At 37.9% G+C, this 22,250-nt stretch overlaps 1 protein-coding gene across 1 annotated transcript in view; it reads right to left on the bottom strand.

The window, feature by feature from the left end:
- The window catches only part of Kat2b (lysine acetyltransferase 2B), an 88,255-nt gene that overhangs the window by 18,645 nt on the left and 47,360 nt on the right, over positions 1–22,250 (bottom strand). Inside the window, exons 6-11 of the mRNA XM_015494358.2 lie at positions 20,370–20,561; positions 17,166–17,272; positions 11,979–12,104; positions 9,288–9,424; positions 6,350–6,558; positions 5,210–5,336 (exon numbers count right to left, since the gene is read on the bottom strand). Coding sequence (XP_015349844.1) covers positions 5,210–5,336; positions 6,350–6,558; positions 9,288–9,424; positions 11,979–12,104; positions 17,166–17,272; positions 20,370–20,561 — 898 coding nt within the window. The remainder of the gene's footprint in view (positions 1–5,209; positions 5,337–6,349; positions 6,559–9,287; positions 9,425–11,978; positions 12,105–17,165; positions 17,273–20,369; positions 20,562–22,250) is intronic.

A 22,250-nucleotide genomic window follows, 5' to 3' on the forward strand; every position in this document is an offset into this window, starting at 1 on the left:
GGGGGGGGGGGGGGTGTAGTTCAGTGGCAGGCCATCTGCCTACCAAAGCCCTGGGTTCAATCCCTTGTTACTGCAAGAAAAATGTGTGTGTGTATGTGTGTGTGTGTGTGTGTGTATAAAAAGAAATTATATAACATAAAGGTATAAAAAGGCTTCTTCAAGAAAATATAAAATGCATAAGTATAAAGACTGATATTAAGTAGACTACTTCTTTGTATCTTTAAACTTCGTTAAGATACCATAAGCAATTTAAGATACCATAAATGACATATAAATGTTATTAAGTCTTAACAAGAATATATTATTATCTTCTATAGGATCAATACCAAGGGGGGGCAGTCTAAATGAAACATTGTCATAGGCACAAATAACAAATATTATCAATAAAGAAACAAATATGTCCAACAGCATAGAAATCAGAACACTCCACCATAAAATGAAATATTTCAACAATAATTGTCAGTAAGGATAAGGAGAAATGATATTCTCCAACAACACTGGTAAAAATGTAAATTCAGAGGCCCATTGAAAGAGCAATCTAGAAATTAGATTGGACATATTCATTCATACAGCAATTCAACTTCTATTACTTAAATTATGATGCATCTGCCTTATAAAATATTATAGAAAGAATAAAACAGCTCTATATCATCACTAGTAGAAACTTCTGAAATGAAAAAAAAATATATAGAAAAAAGAAAAGAAATTTCTGCAATGATGGAAATGTTCTTTATGAGCTAGGGATGTGGCTCAGTAATAAAGTGCTTGCCTAACATGTGTGATGTCCTGAGTTCAATTCCCAGTATGGCAAAATATATATATATATATTTTTTTTTTTTTTTTTTCAGGAAATGTTGTTTATGCTATCCAATATGGCAGCACAGGTGTCACTGTGTACTTGAGTAACTGAGGAACGAAATTATAAAATTAACTTAATTAATTTAAGTATAAATTTATATAACCAAACGTATACAATGAAGTTGAAAGATCTCTACAACATAACGTTAAGATTATTTTGAAGTACAAGAATCTATGCAGGGCTGGGATTGTGGCTCAGTGGTAGAGTGCTCACCTAGCATGCATGAGGCCACTGGGTTCAATCCTCAGCACCACATTAAAAAAATAATAATAATAATAACGTGCCCACCTAAACTAAAAAAATAAATAAATATTTTTTTAAAAAAGAATCTATGCAGTATAAATTTCATTTATGTAAACAACAAAACACACTGTCATCTGATATGTCCAGGGACATTCCAACGTATGTAAATCAAAAGACAAGTACCTGGAAGGACAAATACGAAGTTCACAGTAGTGAGTTGGCGGTAGGACTTTTGCTTTATATGAAAATGTAACAAAAATTATCTTCATATTTTTTCAGTGCTTTACTACTGAGAATATCCCCAGTCCTTTCATTTTTATTTTGAGACAGGGTTTCACTAAGTTCCTAAGAGTCTTGCTAAGTTGCTAAGCTGGTCTCGAACTTGCAATCCTCCTGCCTCAGCTTCCAGTGTCAACTGAGATCACAGGCAAGTGCCACTGTACCCAGCTAAAAATTATTTTTAAAGATAAAAACTAGAGAAAAGGGGAAAGGTTGTTTAGTCACTGGGAAACACGTGTATAGGTAAAGTGGTGTCTTGAAATTCATTAAAAAACTATTCCTCTAATGAAGCTCCTGTCACTATAGACGTAGTTGATGCAAGAGAGCTATGATTTTGTTATATGTACCACCTTGTAAAGAGTTAATAAAAGCTGGGTGAGGTGGCACATGCCTGTAATCCCAGTGGTTTAGGAGCTGAGGCAGGAGGATTGTGAATTCAAAGTCAACCTCAGCAACTCAGTAAAGTAGCCCTGGTACAAAAGAAGAGTTAGTAAAACTAAATTTTCTCCTCTTTACCCCCAAATTCAATTAATTTTACTAAGGATGGTTCTTTGGTAGCTTCTCACAACCTACATAAGATATCTGTCATCAGAGTCAACTAGTTTGTCACCTCTACAAAGAAATTTTCCCCATTCCAAGTTGCTTGTGATGAGGGACTGTGTTTTTCAACATGAACCTCCTCTGCGTCTAGTATTATGACTCACACCTGTGAACATCATCTCTGTTAGAGATAACACTGAAAACAAAGCTATTATAAGCAAATGTTTAGATATTAACCCCAAAACTATTTCCTTGTTTTTATTCCTGTATTTTAAACTGTCACCAAAAGGATTCCTTTCCAAATCCACTTGGTAACTTCAAAGCTTATTTAAATGTTTATTGTGGTAAACAACTGTAGAAGTAATATAATTTCTGAGTTACATATAAGAAAGTCAAATAGTTTTTACATGACAAGGTATTCTAAGCCAGGTAAGGAGTTTCAAATAAATTCTCAAATGTTACCTTTGTGTGTGCTTTGGGCACGATAAAATCACATACAAATCTTATTTAACGTATTCATAGGATTTGGTATATAAGCCTGATTCTCCAAAATGACTGAAGAAGACTTTTAAAGTAACATTTAGCCAAGATCTTTAATATGGTGAATAAACATTTAAAACCTCTATTTATACAACCAGGCATGATGGCATATACCTGTAATCCCAGCCACTTGGGAAGATCCCAAGTTTGAGATCCATCTCAGCAACTTAGCAAGGCCCTAGTCAACTTAGCAAGTCCCTATGTAACTTAGCGAGACCCTTTCTCAAAGTAAAAAATAAAAAAAGAGCTAGCTGGAAGCAGTCAGTGCCTAGGAATCCCTGCATGTAATCTCCAGTATCAAGAAGAAAAAAAAAAATACCTGTATTTATGCATTTGCTGTTTTCACAGATATAGGCTGCTGCCACTGGGACCCATGAAGTCTTAAGAATACTATCTATGAGCTGGAGTTGTGGCTCAGTGGTAGAGCACTTGCCTAGCATTTGTGAGGCACTGGGTTCAATTCTCAGCACCACATATAAATAAATAAATAGGTCCATCATCAACTAAAAATAATTAAAAAAAAAAAAAAGAATACTACCTGTGTCAGGAGTTGTTCAATAACCCATAACTAATGACACAGGAGAGTGAAAAGACCAGAAAACAAATGGAAGAACTGCTTCTCCCATTCCTACTAAAAAGCAAGTCCCTAATGTTTTTTTCATATATATTGAAGGAAATTTTATTCCTCTATTCCATTCAGTTTCGAAAAACTAATCATTTTCTAAAACTGCACTTCCAAGACATTCAAGTGTTTGTTGTTTTTTTTTTTTTTTTTTTTTTTCCCCCTCTAGTTCTTTCTATTGAGTTTGTGATGTTTGGCTACTTTCCTTTAAGTCTTTAGAAAATTACATGGTTTAGAGGGAAAAAAACAAATTGTCCTTCTGGGAAGTAATATGACAAAGCATCCAATTCATATTAAATACCTTCAGTTTTCCTCTGGTATCTTCCTAAAAGTGTGTCCAAGTCAACCTTAATCGACCTTTTCAAACAAGAAATAGCTATCTTTAAAGACAAAAATTATGCAACCTTTCTGAAATGGAAAACCAAAAGCATACTTTTTAGGTCTTATCTCTATGGAAGTCAAATTTTTCTTTAAGTAAGGTCCTAAACTCTAGACATTTGGAAATATATGGATATTTGGACATTTCTCATTTTGTCAAAGGGTAAAAATGATAAAGATAGCAGTAATGCCATCTAAAGATGTGCTGTCAGAATTCCTTGAAAAATCACCAGAGAACAATTTCCAGCACATTTAGGACTTCACCTTCCCCAGTCAGAATGATGAATGTTAAGACAGTCAAATCGCATTTGCCCTTTGATGCTTAGTGCTAGGAGTCAAAGACAAAAGGCTCCACTTGAGCTTCATGAGATTAGATACATCACAGCAACTATAATTGGCACTGTAACTAGAGAGTAAACCTGTTAATAAAAGCAAAAGCACCAACAAGTGACTGTAACCCTCAACCAAAGAATGATTGGTTCTAGTGATTTATTTTTGGTTTTTGGAAATGGATGTCCCTAGATCTGCATATGTAATCTGTGAACCGCTCCCCACATGTGCCTCCTGAGCACCTGATATGTGACTAGGTCAAGCTGAGAGGAGAGTAAAGCATACACTGGATTTCAAGGACTTAATATAAGTCAAATAATATAAATAGTCTCAACAATTATTCATGATATTCAATACTAAGCAAAATAAAATGTTTTAAAAATTAATCTCACCTGTTTCCACTTGCTTTTTTATAAATGTAGTCACTAGACTATCTTAAAACACATATATAGCTTCTATCTGCAGGTTGCGTTATGCTTCTGTTGGATAATATCACTGGAGACTTTCTAATAAGTTTTCTTGGCAATTATCTAAATATGAGCTGTTTATCTCTCCACTACCACCATAGTTTTCCATGATATTCTTTAGGGTTTCCTAAATACCAAATGAATAATCTTCTAAGGATACATTTTCTGATTTCCTTTTTCCTAAGAACAGCAGAGCAACACATGACAGGGTCTAGAGGAGAGCTCTTTGTGCCTGCCCAAAGGGAATCTAGTTCATTCTGACTAGACCAACCATAATACCAATAAAACACGGCCAGAGTTCCCAGGGAAGAGATAATCTATGCTCAAAACAATTAGGGGGAAACAAAAACAAAAACATTCCAAACCCTACATGAATAGGAATACTGTACTCAAGTTTTTCATAACTTCCTGTATTAGAATCTCTTTAGTCCTTGTCCCCTTTAGGGGAAAGGGCATACGAATTTTTCTCAGGCATAAGCCGCTTAAATCGTTTTCCTAATCCAGATAAACCACATCCTTTCTGGTGTTTCAGCACTGACAGGTGTGTGTGTATGCACGTACACACAGGCATGTGCGTGTGTATGCACGTACACACAGGCATGTGCGTGTTGTGTGTCAGTTAATAATAAACATTGAAATTTGCTTTCAAACACCTCTCTCTTCATTTGCTATAGGCTACACTTAAGTTGAATACTGGGTTGTGCAGTGTGCTTTGGCCCAAGGTCCAACAAAGCCTTGAACAACCCTACTTGTTGGTAAATGGAACAGTTTGCTCTCCTCACACATATACCCATACACATACACTCACAGTGAATGGACTCTTCACAAAAAGTCCTGAACTTCATTTTGAACCTTCTCTGGCCATGGCACAGAAAGCTCTTCCCAAGCTCCACAGCTTTAGTGAGAAGCCCCACATTCTGCTTTTCTTCTAAGACCTTGGGTTTCCCTTACCTTGACTTGCTCATTTGAGGTTACAGCACAGAAAACAATCTCTGTGAATCCTTGGGATGGGAACATACGGAAACAGATACCACCAATAACACGGCCATCTTTAATTAAAGCAAGGGTTTTGTGTTTCCTGAAAGAATAAGATTATGTCAAAGTTTTACCTGTCTTGGTAATATGAATATACTTTTTGAGGCATTCTTTAATAACCAAGAAGGGGGTTCGCCTTGAGTTTCTATGGGAACTTCCTTCATCTAGCTACTATCTTCATTAGACCATCCTTCCACCTAGATTTTTCAGAGCACGAGACTTCATCAGAGCTCCCCTCAGTACCAGAGGCAACTCACCTAAGAAATGTGTGAAGTCTACAAATGGAAAACAGAGAATGTGTGAAGGTGCTCTGAAACTGATGCACCCAATTCCCAGGGGACCCACAGTGGGGGGTCAGGGAATGCTCATGTCATGCCCAAACATGGCATGTATTTCTGAAGGGTTTGTTCTTACTCAAAAACATTACAAAAACATTATGGAAAAAAAAACCCACAAAATCCACACGTCCAATTGGTGAAACTCTGTATACAGAATTTATCAGACCTTCTCTGTAAAGCATCACTCTGAACTGTCACATGCATATATTATAGTTCATATGGGCTGTTGGGCTGTATGTACTAGAACACATCCAATTAGAGAAGTGTGTGAGAGTGTGTGTGTGTGTGTGTGTGTGTGTGTGTTAAAGCAATGGATTTTCAAAGTTAATCTGTCTTATATACCAATAATTTTCCCAGAGTTCACTGACCTTGGCAACAATGGAACCCACTTAAATCAACAAAACCAAAATGCTTTGATGATGAAAAAAGAAAGGCGACCTCTTATTGTGTATATTCTCTCACTGCTAAAATGAATGAAGCACAGGATAGTCACCAGCAATTTAAAATATAAAGCTCCATTATTATTAACATTTATACATTGTTGAAAAATAAATCATAGTGCTTTTTGATGTGAAGATTAACTTGATGTAGCCTATACCCACAGTGTGACAGGAGGCAAGAGGATTCAGTGGGTGGTAAGGGCTGACTTTCACTATCTAAGAGGAACTGCTCTTTCACTTTAAAAGGAATTAAAGAAAAAGAGCAAAGCTCAGCTTACGGGTCAAAGACAAGCCGTGTGATGTATTCTTTTGGCATTCGGGGCAGCTGATGGGAGAACACATTCTGTAGGCCAACCAGCCACATCAGGATCTTCTTGTTTGGTTTCTGGTTCAGGGAATTGCCGATCACATGAAACTCGATTACACCTCTCCGTTCTTCCAGCCTTGCTGCCTCGTCCCTAGCCGAATGTGCTGACAAAAAATTGGTCTGAGATGCAAGAGGCAGGGGGAAAAAAAAAAGAGTTATTGTCATAAGATAGTGAAGCTGGAACATATCAAAACTTGTCTTCTAAGCTGGGTGTAATGGAGCACACACCCGTAATCCCAGCTACTTAGGAGGTTGAGGCAGAAGGATCCCAAGTTTGAGGCCAGATGGGGCAACTTAAAACAAAAAGGAGTTAGACACTGAGTCAGAGATTAAAAAGTGCTTGGGCTGGGATTGTGGCTCAGAAGTAGAGCACTCGCCTAGCACAGGCGGTACCCAGGTTCAATTCTCAGCACCACATAAAAATAAAGGCATTGTGTTGTGTTCATCTACAAAAAATATATATATATATTTTCTCTCTCTCTCTCTCTCTCAAAAAGATTATAAAAAAAAGTATAAACTATAAAAAGTGCTTGCCTAGCATAGGCAAGGCCCTGGTTTCAATCCCTAGTACTATACCAAAAAAAAAAAAAAAAAAGTTCTTCTCTTCTTTGTTCTGTTAAGATACATATTTGTGATTTTTCAGGGTCCTAAACACATGCACAGATGAGAAAACATGTATACACATGCACATACACATACACACCACGAGTTAGGAGGACAGAAAAGTTTGGTAAAGATTGTATTGTAAGAAAGCTGACTATTACCTATATATAAGGGTGGTATTTGATATAAAATTAGGTATCAGCAAACTTTTCTATAAAGGGTCAGATAGAAAATATTTTAGACACTTTGAATCATAGGGTCTCTTCTGTCTTTACTACTCAACTGCTACTAAACTGCAAAAGCAGGTACAGTCCCCCAGGACACCCGCCCCCCCCCCAAAAAAAAAAGCCAGTTATAGAATATAAGAACAGGTGTAGTAGTGTACCAATAAATTTTTACTTTAAAAAAAAAAAAAGATTAGATTTGGCCTCTGAACTATAGTTTGCCAACCCCTAAAGAATCTCATTCAGCTGAGTTTTAAAGACTCTTGAAATGACATATCTCAAAATTCTCAGAAAGTCCCAAAAGCGGCAGTCATACTTATATTCTTGCATCTCTTTTTGGAGGACAGTTTTCTTCCCAGAGGAATATGTGTTGAACCACACTAACCACAGCTGGCAGTACAACCTTTGCCTGCACTGTATGTTCCCACCTTACATAACTCACCAGGTGGTATGCAGGCAAGTGCTCAACAAACAGCTCTTCATGAAGGGAAGAAAAGTCCTAACTGGCATTACTTGCTCATTTCATTAGCCTACAGCTGGCTGTCCAGGTAACCAGGTGCTACCAGAGCCAATTTCAAGCTACTAAGATGTTTAATAACCAGCTTAACAAAACTCCTGAAAATTTAACAATTCTCTTGTTCATGCCAGTACAAGCCAGCTCTGGTATAATACTAAATCCACACAATAAATTCTGAAATGGTTGACTGAATCCCCACTTCATAGCTGGAAAGAAAAAAAAAAAAAAACTAAGCTAATCTGTGAAGTTACTAATACTCTAAAATACAAGTATAGAAAAGGCACTAGAGTTTTTTAAGTCTCCACAGACTGAATCTCTAGAAGAAAATGGAAGGAGTAATTTTATGAGATCTTTTTACTCTGATATTCTAGTTTTTCAAATTATCCTCAATACCATAAAGCAAATACCCAAGGAATACAGCAAAGTAAAAATTAATACTTGAATTTACCAGAGCCACACTAAAAAGCCATAAAATTGTTTATAAAATGATGTCCAAGCCATCTTTTCATTTCTTGGAAGCAATAAAAAAAATCTCTTAAGTCACCCCACCCCTGGGTACAAAGCAATGAAAAGACAGCAGTACTTTCTTTTACCAAAAATGCTTTGCTTGAATCAATCAAACCACTGGTTAACAATCAGACAAACCCAAAGAGAAGGACATTGTGCAAAGCAATTGACCAAGACTAATCAACAATGTCAACATTGCAAAAGACAAAAAGCTGAAGAATTGTTTTAGATTAAAGGAGACTAAAGAATGAAGTAATAACAACTAGATGCAACGCATAATCCCTAACTGATCCCTCAACAATAGAAGGATGAAATTTAGATGGATGGAGAACTGGGGTATGGGTTGTACCCTAGGCCAGGGGTCAACAAACGTCTCAGTAAAGGACTAGATATAAATATTTTATGTTTTGTGAGCCACATATCCCCTTTTTTAATTATTCAAATCTGTTGTTGTATGGCCAAACAGCCATAGATATTTCTAAAAAATAAGTGGGCCACACCTGGCTCATAAGTTGTAGTTTACCAGCCCTGTGTTAGTCTTATTCTCATGAAATACCAGCAAAAAAGGTTAGGGGTTAAGTATTACAACATTGTTTTTTAAGTCTGAAGTGGTTCTAAATGATTCACAGAAGAGAGAAAGGGAGAGACAGGAAAGTCAGATGCGGTGTAATGTTAACACACTGCTGAATCTAGACCAAAGGCTATGGATTTTTATTGCAGGATTTTTGCAACATTTATGAGGGTTTGAAATTCTTCAAGACAAAACTTTCTCAACTATGTGAAATTACTGGTATGTGGCCCTGGGATGTGATATTCATCAAGGAGAATTGGTCACCTTTTGATCAGCAATTGCTACCCTCCCCACCGTGACCACCAGCTCGAATGCAGATTAGGGTGGCATGTGAACTCTAAGCATTGCCACCCCCATTTCTGAGAGCTGGAGTGGCCAGGAGACCATAGGGGGTCTGTCAGCTGGCTACCCAGTTTACCCTGCTGACCTCTGGTCCAAGCATCGCTGCAGGGTCTGTGATGGTAGACATGACCTCATTGATCAATTCCATAGGAATATCCCCCATAACTCGGGGTCTCTTGGCCTCCTCCAGAACGTGAGAGTCATTCATTTTCCTCTTTTCTCCTATGATAATCACAATAAAAGACAAACAATGGATGGTTTTAAACAGAAAATATATGCCAACTATCCAACTAATGTTCTAATAATGTTGATGGGTGTGGAGGTTGACTCTCACTTCACCAGGAGAAAAGGTGACAGAAGGAGTAGAAAAAAAAGGGAGCAGGTCACAATGACTTCCAACCCGGATCCATCTGGAATATTTCCTATTTGCTATGATAATTTTTAACTTGATCTATGAGTTATTAAAGCAAATGTTTCTTCATTTGCAAAATATAAAGGGATGTTCTAGTTATTATTGGTTAGTAATTCTAATATAGTCTCTTTTTAGTAAGAGGATAGGGTCCATATGACACCAAAATACAAAAAAAAAAAAAAAGTTTGACAGCTGTTTTATGGCCTAAAATGGTTTTATTATTTTTTGAAAATAAATGTGCAGCGTCTTTATGGAAAGAATATGAATTTTCCAATTCTGAGGAGTAATGATTTCTAAACACCCATTAGTTTAAGCATATTGATCATGTTTTTAAGGCTTCTACATCTTTATTGATACATTTGCTTGCTTGATTGATGAATTACTCAGGGTTGTGTATTGAAACTTTAAACTATTATTTCTTCTTGTAGCTCAAGGAGAAATACACATATTCAAGCCTACGAGTATGTATATGTATACACAATGATATATGAATTGTTTTCTTCTAGACAAATAATTTATTTTTTTCATTATAAAATGACTGACTTTATAATTAACTTTTTCCCATTTCTGCACTTTGGACCAGGGGTGGGGGTGGGGAATACCACTGAGCTTTTTATTATTTTATTTTATTTTATTTTTCTAGAGACAAGGTCTCACTAAGTTACCCAGGCTAGCCTCAAACTTGTGATCCTCCTACCTCAGCATCCCAAATTGCTGGGATTACAAATGTGTGCCATACACCTGGCTTTTTATTGGTGGGAGGAGGGGGCCTTAAAACCTCACAAAGTGCCCTGGCCTATAAAGTAGGTGCAATTAACATGTCACATGCTGGGAAGGCCATGCAAAAGCAGAGAGAATATTTTCCCACTTTCCAGGAGATTGCATAATCGCTTTTTCCCCTTACGATGGTCAAGTTTTGTTTTTCCAGGTTTTTACTTTCATAAAATGTATTCATTTTTAAAATTAATTTTTTTCAACTTAATCTAATCTAATTTATTCCTCAGATGTGAACCCCATCAAACACACTGCCACATAGTATTTTTACTCTCTTTAGTTAAAAAGGAGGAGAGTGATACCAAGTTCCTGGTCTACAGAAGATGCTTCCATATTATATATTACTTACTAAATAGCTGTATATAACTCTTACATTGTTGTTTTTAGAGATAAGAATATTTTCAGATATCTGACCAATAAATCTTCAAATTCTATGAGTGACCAAGGGAAATGTTGCAAACTATATGTTTTTGTAGATGAGGTTTACACCTGTCATGGCTGAAACCTGAAAGACTAACAGTATTATTATAAGAAAGCATTTCAATTGCATTCCAACTCTTTGATAGAGAGAACAACACACATGCTAAATATACTTCATATAAGATCCTCTTCTCTCCCTTTTCCTAGCACTTCTTTTATTTCAAAGCTTAATCCTATCCATAATTTGTTTGTATAGACAATTTTAAGTCCAATCTGTGGACAGAAAGGAACCCTTAAAACATTCTATGTGGCTGGGGATATAGCTCATGGATATAGCATGCTAGGAAAGCACTAGAAGCCTGAGGTTCAACCCTATAGTGCCACAAAAAAATAAAATAAAATAAAAATAAAAATTCTATGATTGTAAAATATTTCTAGGATTAAAAGATGCTTGTGCCCATGTGGCAGATTATTTTAATGACCAAATTCTTTCTCCTGCTATCATCCACATGCTTTGCCATGTGACTGCAGCTTTTCCAACAAAAAGAATAGGCAACATTTCTCCCTTTCTCTACCCCTTTGACTCTGAATTCAAATGTGTGACTTGCTTTCAATGACAAAATGAGGCAGAAGTGATGGAGTAACAGTTCCAAGTCAAGGCTTCAAGACACTGCATATGTTTGCTTGCTCTCTGGTGCTTCTGCCACTGTCACAAAAAGGACATTTCTGCACAGCCCAAGGTCCCAGAAGGATGATGAGAGATATACAGAACAGAGTTTCTCTCATGTAATTGCTATAGCCAAGTAAAGCCCAGAACACAGGCCCCAGTCAACGCATAGACTTTTAAGTCCACCTCACCAAGATCCTGAGACTAGCTAAGCTCTGCCAACTACCAGACAATACAGCAAATGAATGAGCTATGCTAATTAGTCATTACAGATCTTAAGACTGTATTCTGGATTAGTTTAGTACATAGCAATAACTTACAAACACAGTCCAAATCCTAAACCAAAGTGATTTCCAGACATTAAAATCTGGTCATGCACAATTTGTAATTGGTTTTTTGTTTTTGTTTTTGTTTTTGTTTTTGTTTTTTTACTTTTGGTGCTCTGCAGACATTGGAGCTCCTAGGGCAAGTCACAGCCCTCTCATCTCCTCTGAAGAGCTTACCTGGGTTTGCCTCAAGCCCAGAAGAGGCTTTGCAAGCAGGACTGGTGCTCCCTCCATTTGGCTGCTCAAGAGAAGATGAGTTTGAATTGTATGAAACTGTCCCAGCCACAGGAGGTGGATTGATAACTGCCCCAACAAAAGAAAAAGAAGGTATTAAATGACTCTTCTTTTCAGGCAACAAGAAACCAAGACAATAAAAGACCATTCTATTTTTACCAAATACCTCACAAGAAAAGTCATTTTTAAAATAAAAAACATGGACATCAAGATAATAAAGACAGTATTAGTATAACTCATTGAATAAAATAAGTTTCTGAATCCATATTGAAACACATGAATGAATGAATGAATCAATGAATGAATGAATGATGAGGAAGGCAAAGTTCTTCCATACAAATGCCAACAAATAAATAAGGAAAGATTGATGGAAGGTAGTTTAAAATTAAAAAAAAAAAAATCACCATTTGGCAGCCATCATACAATAACTCATTCAGGAAAGATCATGTATGTAGACTAAACTTTATGAGTATAATTTTGATGAAGACAGAATATTTGCATAAGTCTAGAGTACCTCCTCACAAAAGTATTTTTCAATTACAAAAGGAAAAGTGGTGATGCTATCTATGATGGAGAAAGCCAGCGGACACCAACTGATCAAACCCAATGCAAGCAACCATGGTACTAGTTGGCAATCATAAGTTTCCTGAGGTGATGGGAAAGTTGCTATAGACTACATTGTTAAGACAAGAGACAAAACTGAAGAGAGTCTACAGATTAAATGACAATAAAGAAAATATAGAAAAATGTTCATAACTGGTGAATCTAGACCATCTTTATCCTATTCTTGTAACTCTTCTGTAAATCTGAAAGTATTTCTAAACAAGTTTTGCTGTTGGTGTATGTTTGTTTTGCTATTGTACAAAGAGGATGCTCCTTTGCTAGCTGTGCTGCTTATCCATAGCTGAAAAGGTGAAAAATAATGAGGGGTATAGACATTCTCAGTGACACTGGTCATAGGATGGCAGATCAGATACCCAGAAAGAAAGTTCACCCAACTTTTAATGCAGTCAAAGCTCTTTGTGCAGAGAACAACATTCTCATCAATCAAGAAAGTGATGGAATAAGGAAACCAAGCAATAGTGAGCCTAACCCCCCGTACTTCTAACTGAATAGTAATTGATATACAACAAATCAAAATAAAACCAGGGGTAGTGGTATACACTTGAAGTCCCAGCTATTGGGAAGGCTGAGGTAGGAAGATGGCTTGAGCCTAAGGGTTTGAGGTCAGACTGGGCAACACAAATAGACCCCATCTCCCCCCGCCAAAAAAAAAAAATCAGAATACACTAAAATACCAAACTGTAACAGTTTAGGTCAGAAATATTCCCCAGAGGTTTATGTGGTAAAGGCTTGAGCCTCAATGATGCATAATTGAATGAGCCATTGGGAGGTGGTAGAACTTGCAAGTAGAACCTGGTTGGAGGAGGTGGGTCACTGGGGGCATGTCCTTGAAAGTTATGTCTTCTCCTGGCCTCCCTCTGTCTCTCCCTTCTCCTTCCTAGCTGCCATGAAATGAGCAGTTTTCCTCGCCATGCCCTTTCACCCTGATGTTCTGCCTGCCTCGGACCCAAAGCAATGAAGCCAACTGACCATGGACTCAAACCTCTGGAACACTGAGCCAACATACATCTTTCCTCCTTCAAGTTGTTTTTCTCAGGTATTTTCTCACAACAGAGAGCTAACTAATATATAGGCTGTTATGTTTCTTCTTCCAGCATACAGGCCATCTGAATTTCAAAGTACCCTGCAGTGACTCTATACCAAGAAGAAGCTCTAATGATTCAAAGGACATCTAAGTGTCTTGCAAAACTTCAGAGCCATCATTACAAATGTCATTTATTACAGTTGCATCCGTGCACAGACATGCCAATTAGGTAAATGATTATATTCATCTTTCCCCTAAAAAGAACACACTGCAATTACAGCAGTATGCTGCTGACAGCTTCATGTAATACTAAAGCGATTGTATACTACAAAGTGTATAATCCCACTCAACTGGGGATGACCTTAGCCACAGAATTAAACACAAAATTCTCACTGAGTTAAAGAACCTCGGCTTTCTTCATCCTGTTCTATGACAGATTACATGTGGTCAGAACTTGAGCAGATTGGGAGGATGTGGGAAAGACAAGGGTCAAAGGTCTTTCACAAATGGAAAAATCCTCCCCAGAGTCCCTCCCAAAGAAAGCTAAGTTGATCCAGCTGAATAACTTTGGTGTCCCCCTGCCTGAAGGAGGAAATGATGCTCTTCACTCATTCCTTCTGTAAGCCTGAAGGGCACAGCTGCAGTGCACGCCAAGAGAATGCAATGGGCAGGTAGAGCTCCGGCTCCTGAGGTGGTGTAGGAGTTAGAAATTAACCCCAGGTATGAAACCCAGCTCCATGCCTTATAAGCTGTGATTTGGGGCAACTTGTTGCTCAACCCTGAACTTCCATGTCCTCAACCACGCAAAAGAGATGATCATTCCAGGTTCCCAGGGTCTCTGAAAAGGCTTGAAGACATAAAGCAGGCCTCAAGCTTCACAGGCAAGCAATTAATAAAAGTATTATTATTATATTATTATTACTGAAAAACTGGGTCTCTGATCATCAAAGAACTGCATTCATAGAAGAGAAAAAAAATACATAGGAAAAAAAAAAACAGGGCAAGGATACCATGGGGTGAGTACTATAAGACACAGTCATTCTCAAATACTGCACATTAGAATTTCACCTAGGAGCTTTTAAAAGTCCCAACGTGTAGGTCACGCACCCCAGGCCAATAACATCCCACTCTCTTGGCGTGGCACTCACAATCTAGAACATTTCAAATCTCCATGGGTGGTTTCATCGTGCAGACACATTTGAGAATCAAGAATAGGATACAGTCAGGGTTCTAAGAAAGCCTGGAAGAAAGGAGATATAGTCCTGGCAAGGGTGCATGGGAGGAATTAGGAAAGAGTTTGTGGGAGAGATGACATTTGGAAACTAAGTAGGATCAGGACAAAGATAAAATGAGCTGGGTGCCATACCACATGCCTACAATCCCAGCAACTCAGGAGGCTGAGGCAGGAGGAGGAGGTGGCTAAAGTGTGAGGAGGAGGAGGAAGGAGTAGAAGGAGAAAGTAGAGAAGGGGGAGAAAAAAAGATAAAATAAAATAGCACAAGTTCAGAGAACAATGGCCAGTAATTACAGAGAATGTGTCCAGTAAACACTGTGTCCAGACTGACAGCTCAAGTCTACAGAGAGTGTATAATATGAATGGGTAGGCCTTGTAGCACTGTAGGTTTTCAACCAAACATGAAATTATGACCTAAGGTGAAACTAAAAGGTCACAAAGGTGTTTTTGACATGTTTTTGGTAGCGAGAGTTTTTTTAAAAAAAGTTTTTGATCAGCTAGCCTCAACAACTTAGCAAGACCCTATCTCAAAATTTTAAAAATAAAATAAAAAGAACTGGGGATGTAGCTCAGTGGTAGAGCACCCCTGGATTCAATCTCCAGTATCCCCACAAAAAAAAAATTTTTTTAATTTACATTTAAATTTATATTTGCATTCATGATTGGGTTCTAGATTTTTAAAAGATCATAAATGACTCCTCCAATGCATTTTGCTATTTGGAAGTCATCAAACTCAAAAAAGCATATACTATATGATTCCTTCCAGATGACACACTATAAAAGGCAAAACTATAGGAACAAAAAAGCCGAGCAGTGGTTGCCAGGGCTGGAGTATAACAATGAATGGACTATGAAGGTACTCAAGCGCATCTGTCTGGAGTGATGTGATACTTCCATCTTTTGATGATAATGATGGTTAATCAACTAAATGTGTTTGTCAAAACTCACAGGACACTAAAAAGGGTGAACATTACTGTATGTAAATTATATCTCAAAATTTTGGAGGGGGGATACTAGGGATTGAACCTAGGGGTGCTTTACCACTGAGTTACATTCCCCTGTCATTTTATTTTTTATGTTGAGACAGAATCTTGCTAAGTTGCCTAGGTTGGCCTCCAACTTGGGATCCTACTGCCTCAACCTCCCAAGTAGCTGGAATTGGCATGTGCCACCACACCCAGCCTCTTGATTTTGGGGGAGAAAGGGGGAGTACCAGAGGTTGAACTCAGAAGCACTCAACCACTGAGCCACATCCCCAGCCCCCCCCCCTTTTTTTTTTGTATTTTATTTAGAAACAGGGTCTCACTGAGTTGCTTTAGCACCTCACTTTTGCTGAGGCTGGCTTTGAACTCATGATCCTCCTGCCTCAGCCTCTGGAGCCACTGGAATTACAAGCATGTGCCACCGTGCCTGGCTCTACTTGAATTTTTTTAAAGCAAAAATAAAATAACCTTTGCTGAGGGCAACACTCACAAGCCCCCATATGAACATGAGCTAGAACTCTATGAAAAACTTTGGACGGAGAAAATTCAACATTCTGTCTTTCCCCACCGCCAGGCATAAATTGTTGCTTCAGCACTTTTTTTTTTTTTTTTTGCCAAACTTCTGTCTTCCAAGTGTCAAAAGCTGGAATTCAGATCCTTTTCCTAGGATCACTGTGACTAGAAAACACATCTCTCTCCCTTCCTCACAAAATGCCAACTGATGCCACCAGCTGACCTAAGGAAATGAAAGAGATGCCCTGCCCTACTGAAAAGTATTTCACATCCTGAAACAGATTATCACTCTCTTCCACTCACTAACCCACCATTATCCTGGGTAGTAAGTGGATGTATAAAACAGACACCACAGAGGAAGAAGCCAGACTGAGACTTGATTCCTGGGCATATTTAGCCATTGACTGAGATTATAAGTATCTGTGAATAAAGCTAGCAGCTGACTACAGAGCTGAACAACGGGTATGTTACACCTCCCATAAAATTGCAATGTGCAAGCTAAGGCTTCCTGCAGTTACTGTTGTTCTAACTACTCGGTGTGCACCTGCACTCCTCACTGACACAGATACAGTTACAAGGCTCTGGTGTGTACCCACTTTCTCCTCATTAATAGGATACAGATGCAAGATTCACCAAAGTGCTTGCTTTTTTGCTGGCTCTAATCTTTAATTTCCTGATGACATGCAGAATGAGCTACAAGGAACACTTCAAGTTGGCCTTCCTGATGGCTAATTAATGTTAAAGAAATTTACCTGTTTGGATTCCTAGCTGGCTGGTTCTGGAAGAGGCTGAAAGAAAATCCTGATCCCAGATAGGAGAGTTTTGACTATAAACTTCTTCCTCTAACATGGACAAAAACCTAAACACAAGAGTAAAAATAATAGTAAGATAAAAAGAGTGAAAAAAAAAAAAATAACATGTTATTAGAGGAACAAAAGCCCTAATCATCTATGGCAATCACCCTAAACCTCTGAGTCTCACCTTTAACTCGTAATACACTAGGGAATCAAGACTGAAATGATGACTTATTTGGGCAGCCCTAACATATTTAAACACAGAAATGCATTTCTACAAACTATTCTCTGTTGACCTTATACAGCTGCATGCAACATAAAATACCCAGAACATTACACCATGGAAATGCATTAATCTTCCCCAGTGAGACTCAGCACACAATTTCAGCTCTCCATGTAGCTGTCATTGTCACTGTCATTACCACCACAAAAATTGCTGATGTTGATTGAATGCTTGCCTCGTGCCTGAATTGCTCCAGGAACTTCTTACTGAATCCTCATGAGACTTACAGTATTATATATTTTATTTACCACATGGTTACATGAGTTCTCACTGTGTGATAGGTAGTATTATCAGTGGGTGATGCTTACTAATTCACTTGATCTTCATATTGATACCATGAGATAGAATCACTTACTAAACCCATTTTACAGATGCAATAACTAATGCACTGTGAGATTAAATAACTGGTCCAAGTTCCCATAACTGCAAAATGGCAAGGCCAGGATTGGAACCAGTGATTAATTACTATGCTAACTTCCCATCATCTTATAACCAAAAGCATCTCAGGTTTTGGAAGCCCACAATAATCTCCTGGAGTTTTCTAACATATGGAGAATAAAAATAACTTTTTTTTAAAAAAAATAGAAATACCTAAAAACACTAAAAGTAGTTAGTTCACCGTAGTAAGGCCATGGGTGATCTTTTTCTTCTTTTTACTTCTCTAAACCATGTACTTTTCTGCAACATGTACATTTATTACTTTTAGAATGAAATACAGATATTAAGGTTTTAAAGAAAACTGGCAAATAATAGAAAATAAGGGGAAGAAAGGCACAAGTTAAAGCCAAGCAGCACAAAAAAACAGCATATGAGGACAGAAAAGATAAGGATATAAGCCCTGACCATGTATCTGAGAGCCAGAGTCCTCAATGGATGCTGGCAAGCTGATCCCAGCTCTCACTCTGAGATATCCCAAGACTCAAATAGCGCCTCAGACCTCAAAATGTGTTGATTCTGCTTTCAAAACTGTAGGTTGAATCCCCAACAGCCTAGAATGTTGTCATATTCAGTGAAAGGGGATTTAAAAGCAGAAGTGGGTGGTAGTGTTATCCTACTATTAGTAACAGAGAAGAAAGCAGCGTTGATTTTTTAACTCAACAGAATAAGCGTGCCAGAACTGAGGGCTGATAGAACAAAACACACTATAATTAGCAAATATCTGCAAAAAGAAAATGAATTTGCTGTGGGGGAAAAAAATGTCACTATGCAAAGTAATTAAAATTTATCTTTGAGCAGCATAACAGGTGTGTGTGTGTGTTGGGGGAGGGTGGTCCCTCTTTGTCCCTTGTTCCTTGGCTTAGAGACAGAATGGCAACTATCATCATAAAATATAAGCTGTCACTTTTGTGGCAAATATAATAGAGAAATAAGTATGAACTGCTTCAATATCTAAGGAAAAAAAGCTTAGACCAGTTAATATGCAGCCACTGAAAGACATAAGCATACCCAAAAATTTTAACTCATTTGAGAGGTAACATTTAAATTGCAGTTTAAGTGCCTTGTCTCATATGCTGGTTTCCTGGGGATAAATCAATCTGACAATCAGGATGCTAGGAAATATGTGAAAATATCTGTTGTTCAGCTGAAAGAAAAGTCTGTCAGCATTATCCAAGACATCCTCCATGAAAGTTTTAGGATTTGGATTAAACTGCCAAGGAATTTTCAGTTTCTATCAGAGAAGCATTTTTATCATTGGTATTTGGACCAGACTTAACAATTAAAACCATGTTTCCTGAGACACAAAATTGGATACTCCAATAATAATATCTTAGTAATCAAAATCTAATTTCTCAAATAAAACAGATTTCAATTCAATTACCTCTGGTCAAAAAAGATAATACCTATAAAGAAAAAAAAAAAAGATAATACCTCCTCTCACACTCTATTCTCTAAATCGACAGTTCTCAATAGGGTGAGGAAAAAGGCTATATCATACCTAGAGAGCCTTTTGAAATTACACCCTCTCCCTCCTCCAACAAGTACGGATCAGGCAGAATGACAACCGCAAAGTGAACTGTTTCATTCATGTCTTACTATCTCTGCTCCACAAGTTATCAATTGTGCCTTCTGTCCCTCTCACTAGCAGCCAAACTCTTTGGCTTAAATTTTTGCTTCTTAGCATTGAAAATGCATTTCCAAGGCCAACAGTGCAGCCTTTCAATGTTCTACTGGTTTGACACATTCCTTTCATTTAAAGATCTTAAAAGATAATGTCTCAGAGCTCTGGTAGAGTAAGAGGCACAAGAATATGTATATTCTATAAGAAATTGAGTGCAGAGATACAAAGTTCATGCTAAAGGAAGCCTCTACTCCTGGCCAGCCCTCCTTTTTGTTTTTAAGAAAGACAGGGCTTCACTAAATTGTCCAGGCTAGCCTAGAACTTCTGATCCTCCAGCCTCTGCCTCTCAAGCAACTGGGATTACAGGCATGTGCCACTACACCCAGTTCTGTTCTTACAGTCTAGTTTCCAAAGCATGTAGAACAGAGATAGAGGCAGGTAATTCACCAGTACTTAGAGGGGGGTGGAGAATAGGAATGAAAAAAACAGCCACTTGAGTTCTTTTATACCACCTGAGTGGATGGAACCTGTGGATATGGATCCTCCCCCACCATCCTTTAGTTTCAACAAAGTGCTGGCCCACTATAGGAGACCCAGAGACAATGGTCCAGATGGTGGAAGGTGAATGGAACTTGTAAGGGACAATGGTTGCAGTTAACAAGCTAATAAAAACTGGAACACACCCAAGAAGATGGACAAAAGAAATTGAGGGACTTTCTTCCCAAGGATGCTTGTTTATCATTCCAGATTTTGTTATCTATGCAGGCTTCGACATGTATTAGCAACCTGAAGTTCTGCAAGAGCAAGAGTTCTCCCTTACTTTGGGAAATGGGTGAGGATTAGAGTTCGTTTCTCAAGAGGCAGTTTGTCTTTTTCCTGTCTTGCTTGTTCCAGGAGCTGTCGCCTCATGACAGTGAAGACTGAGCGAAGCAATGTTCTCCCGAACACCTGGGTGGTTTCATACCGAGGTAGACTGTCACAGAACTGTGGCACATTGCAGTAACACAGCCACCTGCAACGAGGAGACAAGCACCCTTAGTGTCCCATGCAAAATATCCAATTATGGTGACTCTCAATACAATTACCCACCCCACCCCACCAAGAAACTAAGCCTGCAATGATAAGCAAGAACATGATGACCAGCCAGTAGAACTTGAGAATTAGAATAGATTTCCCTTAAACCACTGTGTGGGTCCAGTTCTGTTAGAATTGTCCTATTCTGCTATATCATTACACTAAGTCATAGAGTCAAACAGCCCTGGAATCAAATCCTTGCTTTGCCACATAACTGGCTTTTTGTAACTTTGGAAGTTTTATGTTATTCAGTCTATACTTCCTTACCTATAAAATAGGGACAACAATTATAGCAAATTCATTCAGTTCTTTGAATATTAAATGAAATAACATGTGTAAGACGCATTGTGTAATTCAAGTTTCTGGTACATAAATTAACAATAGTTTAAATAAAAGAAACAGGTAAAAAGAGGAGCTGAGAAAGTCCCATTGATGAAAGAATCAGAATCCAGCAGACTAGTCCTGAGTGAAGTTTAAGATTTCTTTAAAATGTCCAAGCAGAACTCAGATATTACTAAAGCTACAGTGGGAAGATGTCATTTTATTACGATAGCATGTATGAAAAGTCAGTGGCTTAGAAGCTATGAAAATAAAGAGTATAAACAGTTCTAATGCAGTATAATAAAAGTCATTTATGAGTATTATGCTAAAGAAATATTTAGATAGCTTGATAACTCTTCCAAGGGAATGAGAATGTAAATAGAAGGTAACACTGTTCCTATCCCAAAGAAGTTAAGTATGACCATGTTCAAATACTTGAAAACTATTTCTGCTGTTGGTTAGTTGGGAGGCCCTTTGCAAGAAAATTTCTTTCTCTAATCCTATATTTTCAAGTGAGAGATTGAACTTGACTGTCATGTCCCAAGTGTTTTTTTTTTTCATTCCTTTTTTTTAATTTTTATTTATTTTTTTAGTCATACATAACAGTAGAGTGCATTTTGACATATAATACATACATAGAATGTACATACATCAATCATATTGTCTATTCTATCCTGCTGCCCTTCCTATCCTCCCTACTCCTCCCCTCCTCTCTCATCCTTTCTCTCTATCCAATCTAATGTGACACCCTTTTTTTTTTCCTTTTTCTCATTACAACATCATATATGTATTCTGTATGACAATGAGGTTCTCCTTCCATCTTCTGTGCAAACTCCCCTTCTCTCTCAGGAAGATAGGATCTTCAAAACTGTTCAAAGCTCTCTCAAAATACAGGAAGTAATAAGCTTCCACCATCTGTCTCCAGGTACATTTTGCAATGACTCAAAGTTGAAAATGCGCTTCAGTGTTGCAAGAGGCTGCAGGAGAGCTCAGACCAGAGGGAAATGTGGGGTTTTCTTGAGATCTGACTTCAGTTCTGGGTATGCTGGCACTTTATGGTGTTTAATGTAGAAAGCTAGACAATGAAAGACCTTTCAAAACTGTGGTCATTTTGGGGCAGAGGGGTGTCACGGAAGTCTCCTAGAGATGCAAGGTATGAAATTCCCAGGACCCAGCAAATGGGATGCAACAATGGGAGTCACAGAGGATGGTACCAAATCAGGGAAATCTGGTCAAAAGCGTCATTTCATAGATCCTTATTTCTTGGTAGCAGATCCAAATCATCCTCTTCTACGATAGGGCTGCT

The sequence above is a fragment of the Marmota marmota genome, unplaced genomic scaffold (assembly GCF_001458135.2).
Source record: "Marmota marmota marmota unplaced genomic scaffold, marMar, whole genome shotgun sequence".
Classification (NCBI taxonomy): domain Eukaryota; kingdom Metazoa; phylum Chordata; class Mammalia; order Rodentia; family Sciuridae; genus Marmota; species Marmota marmota.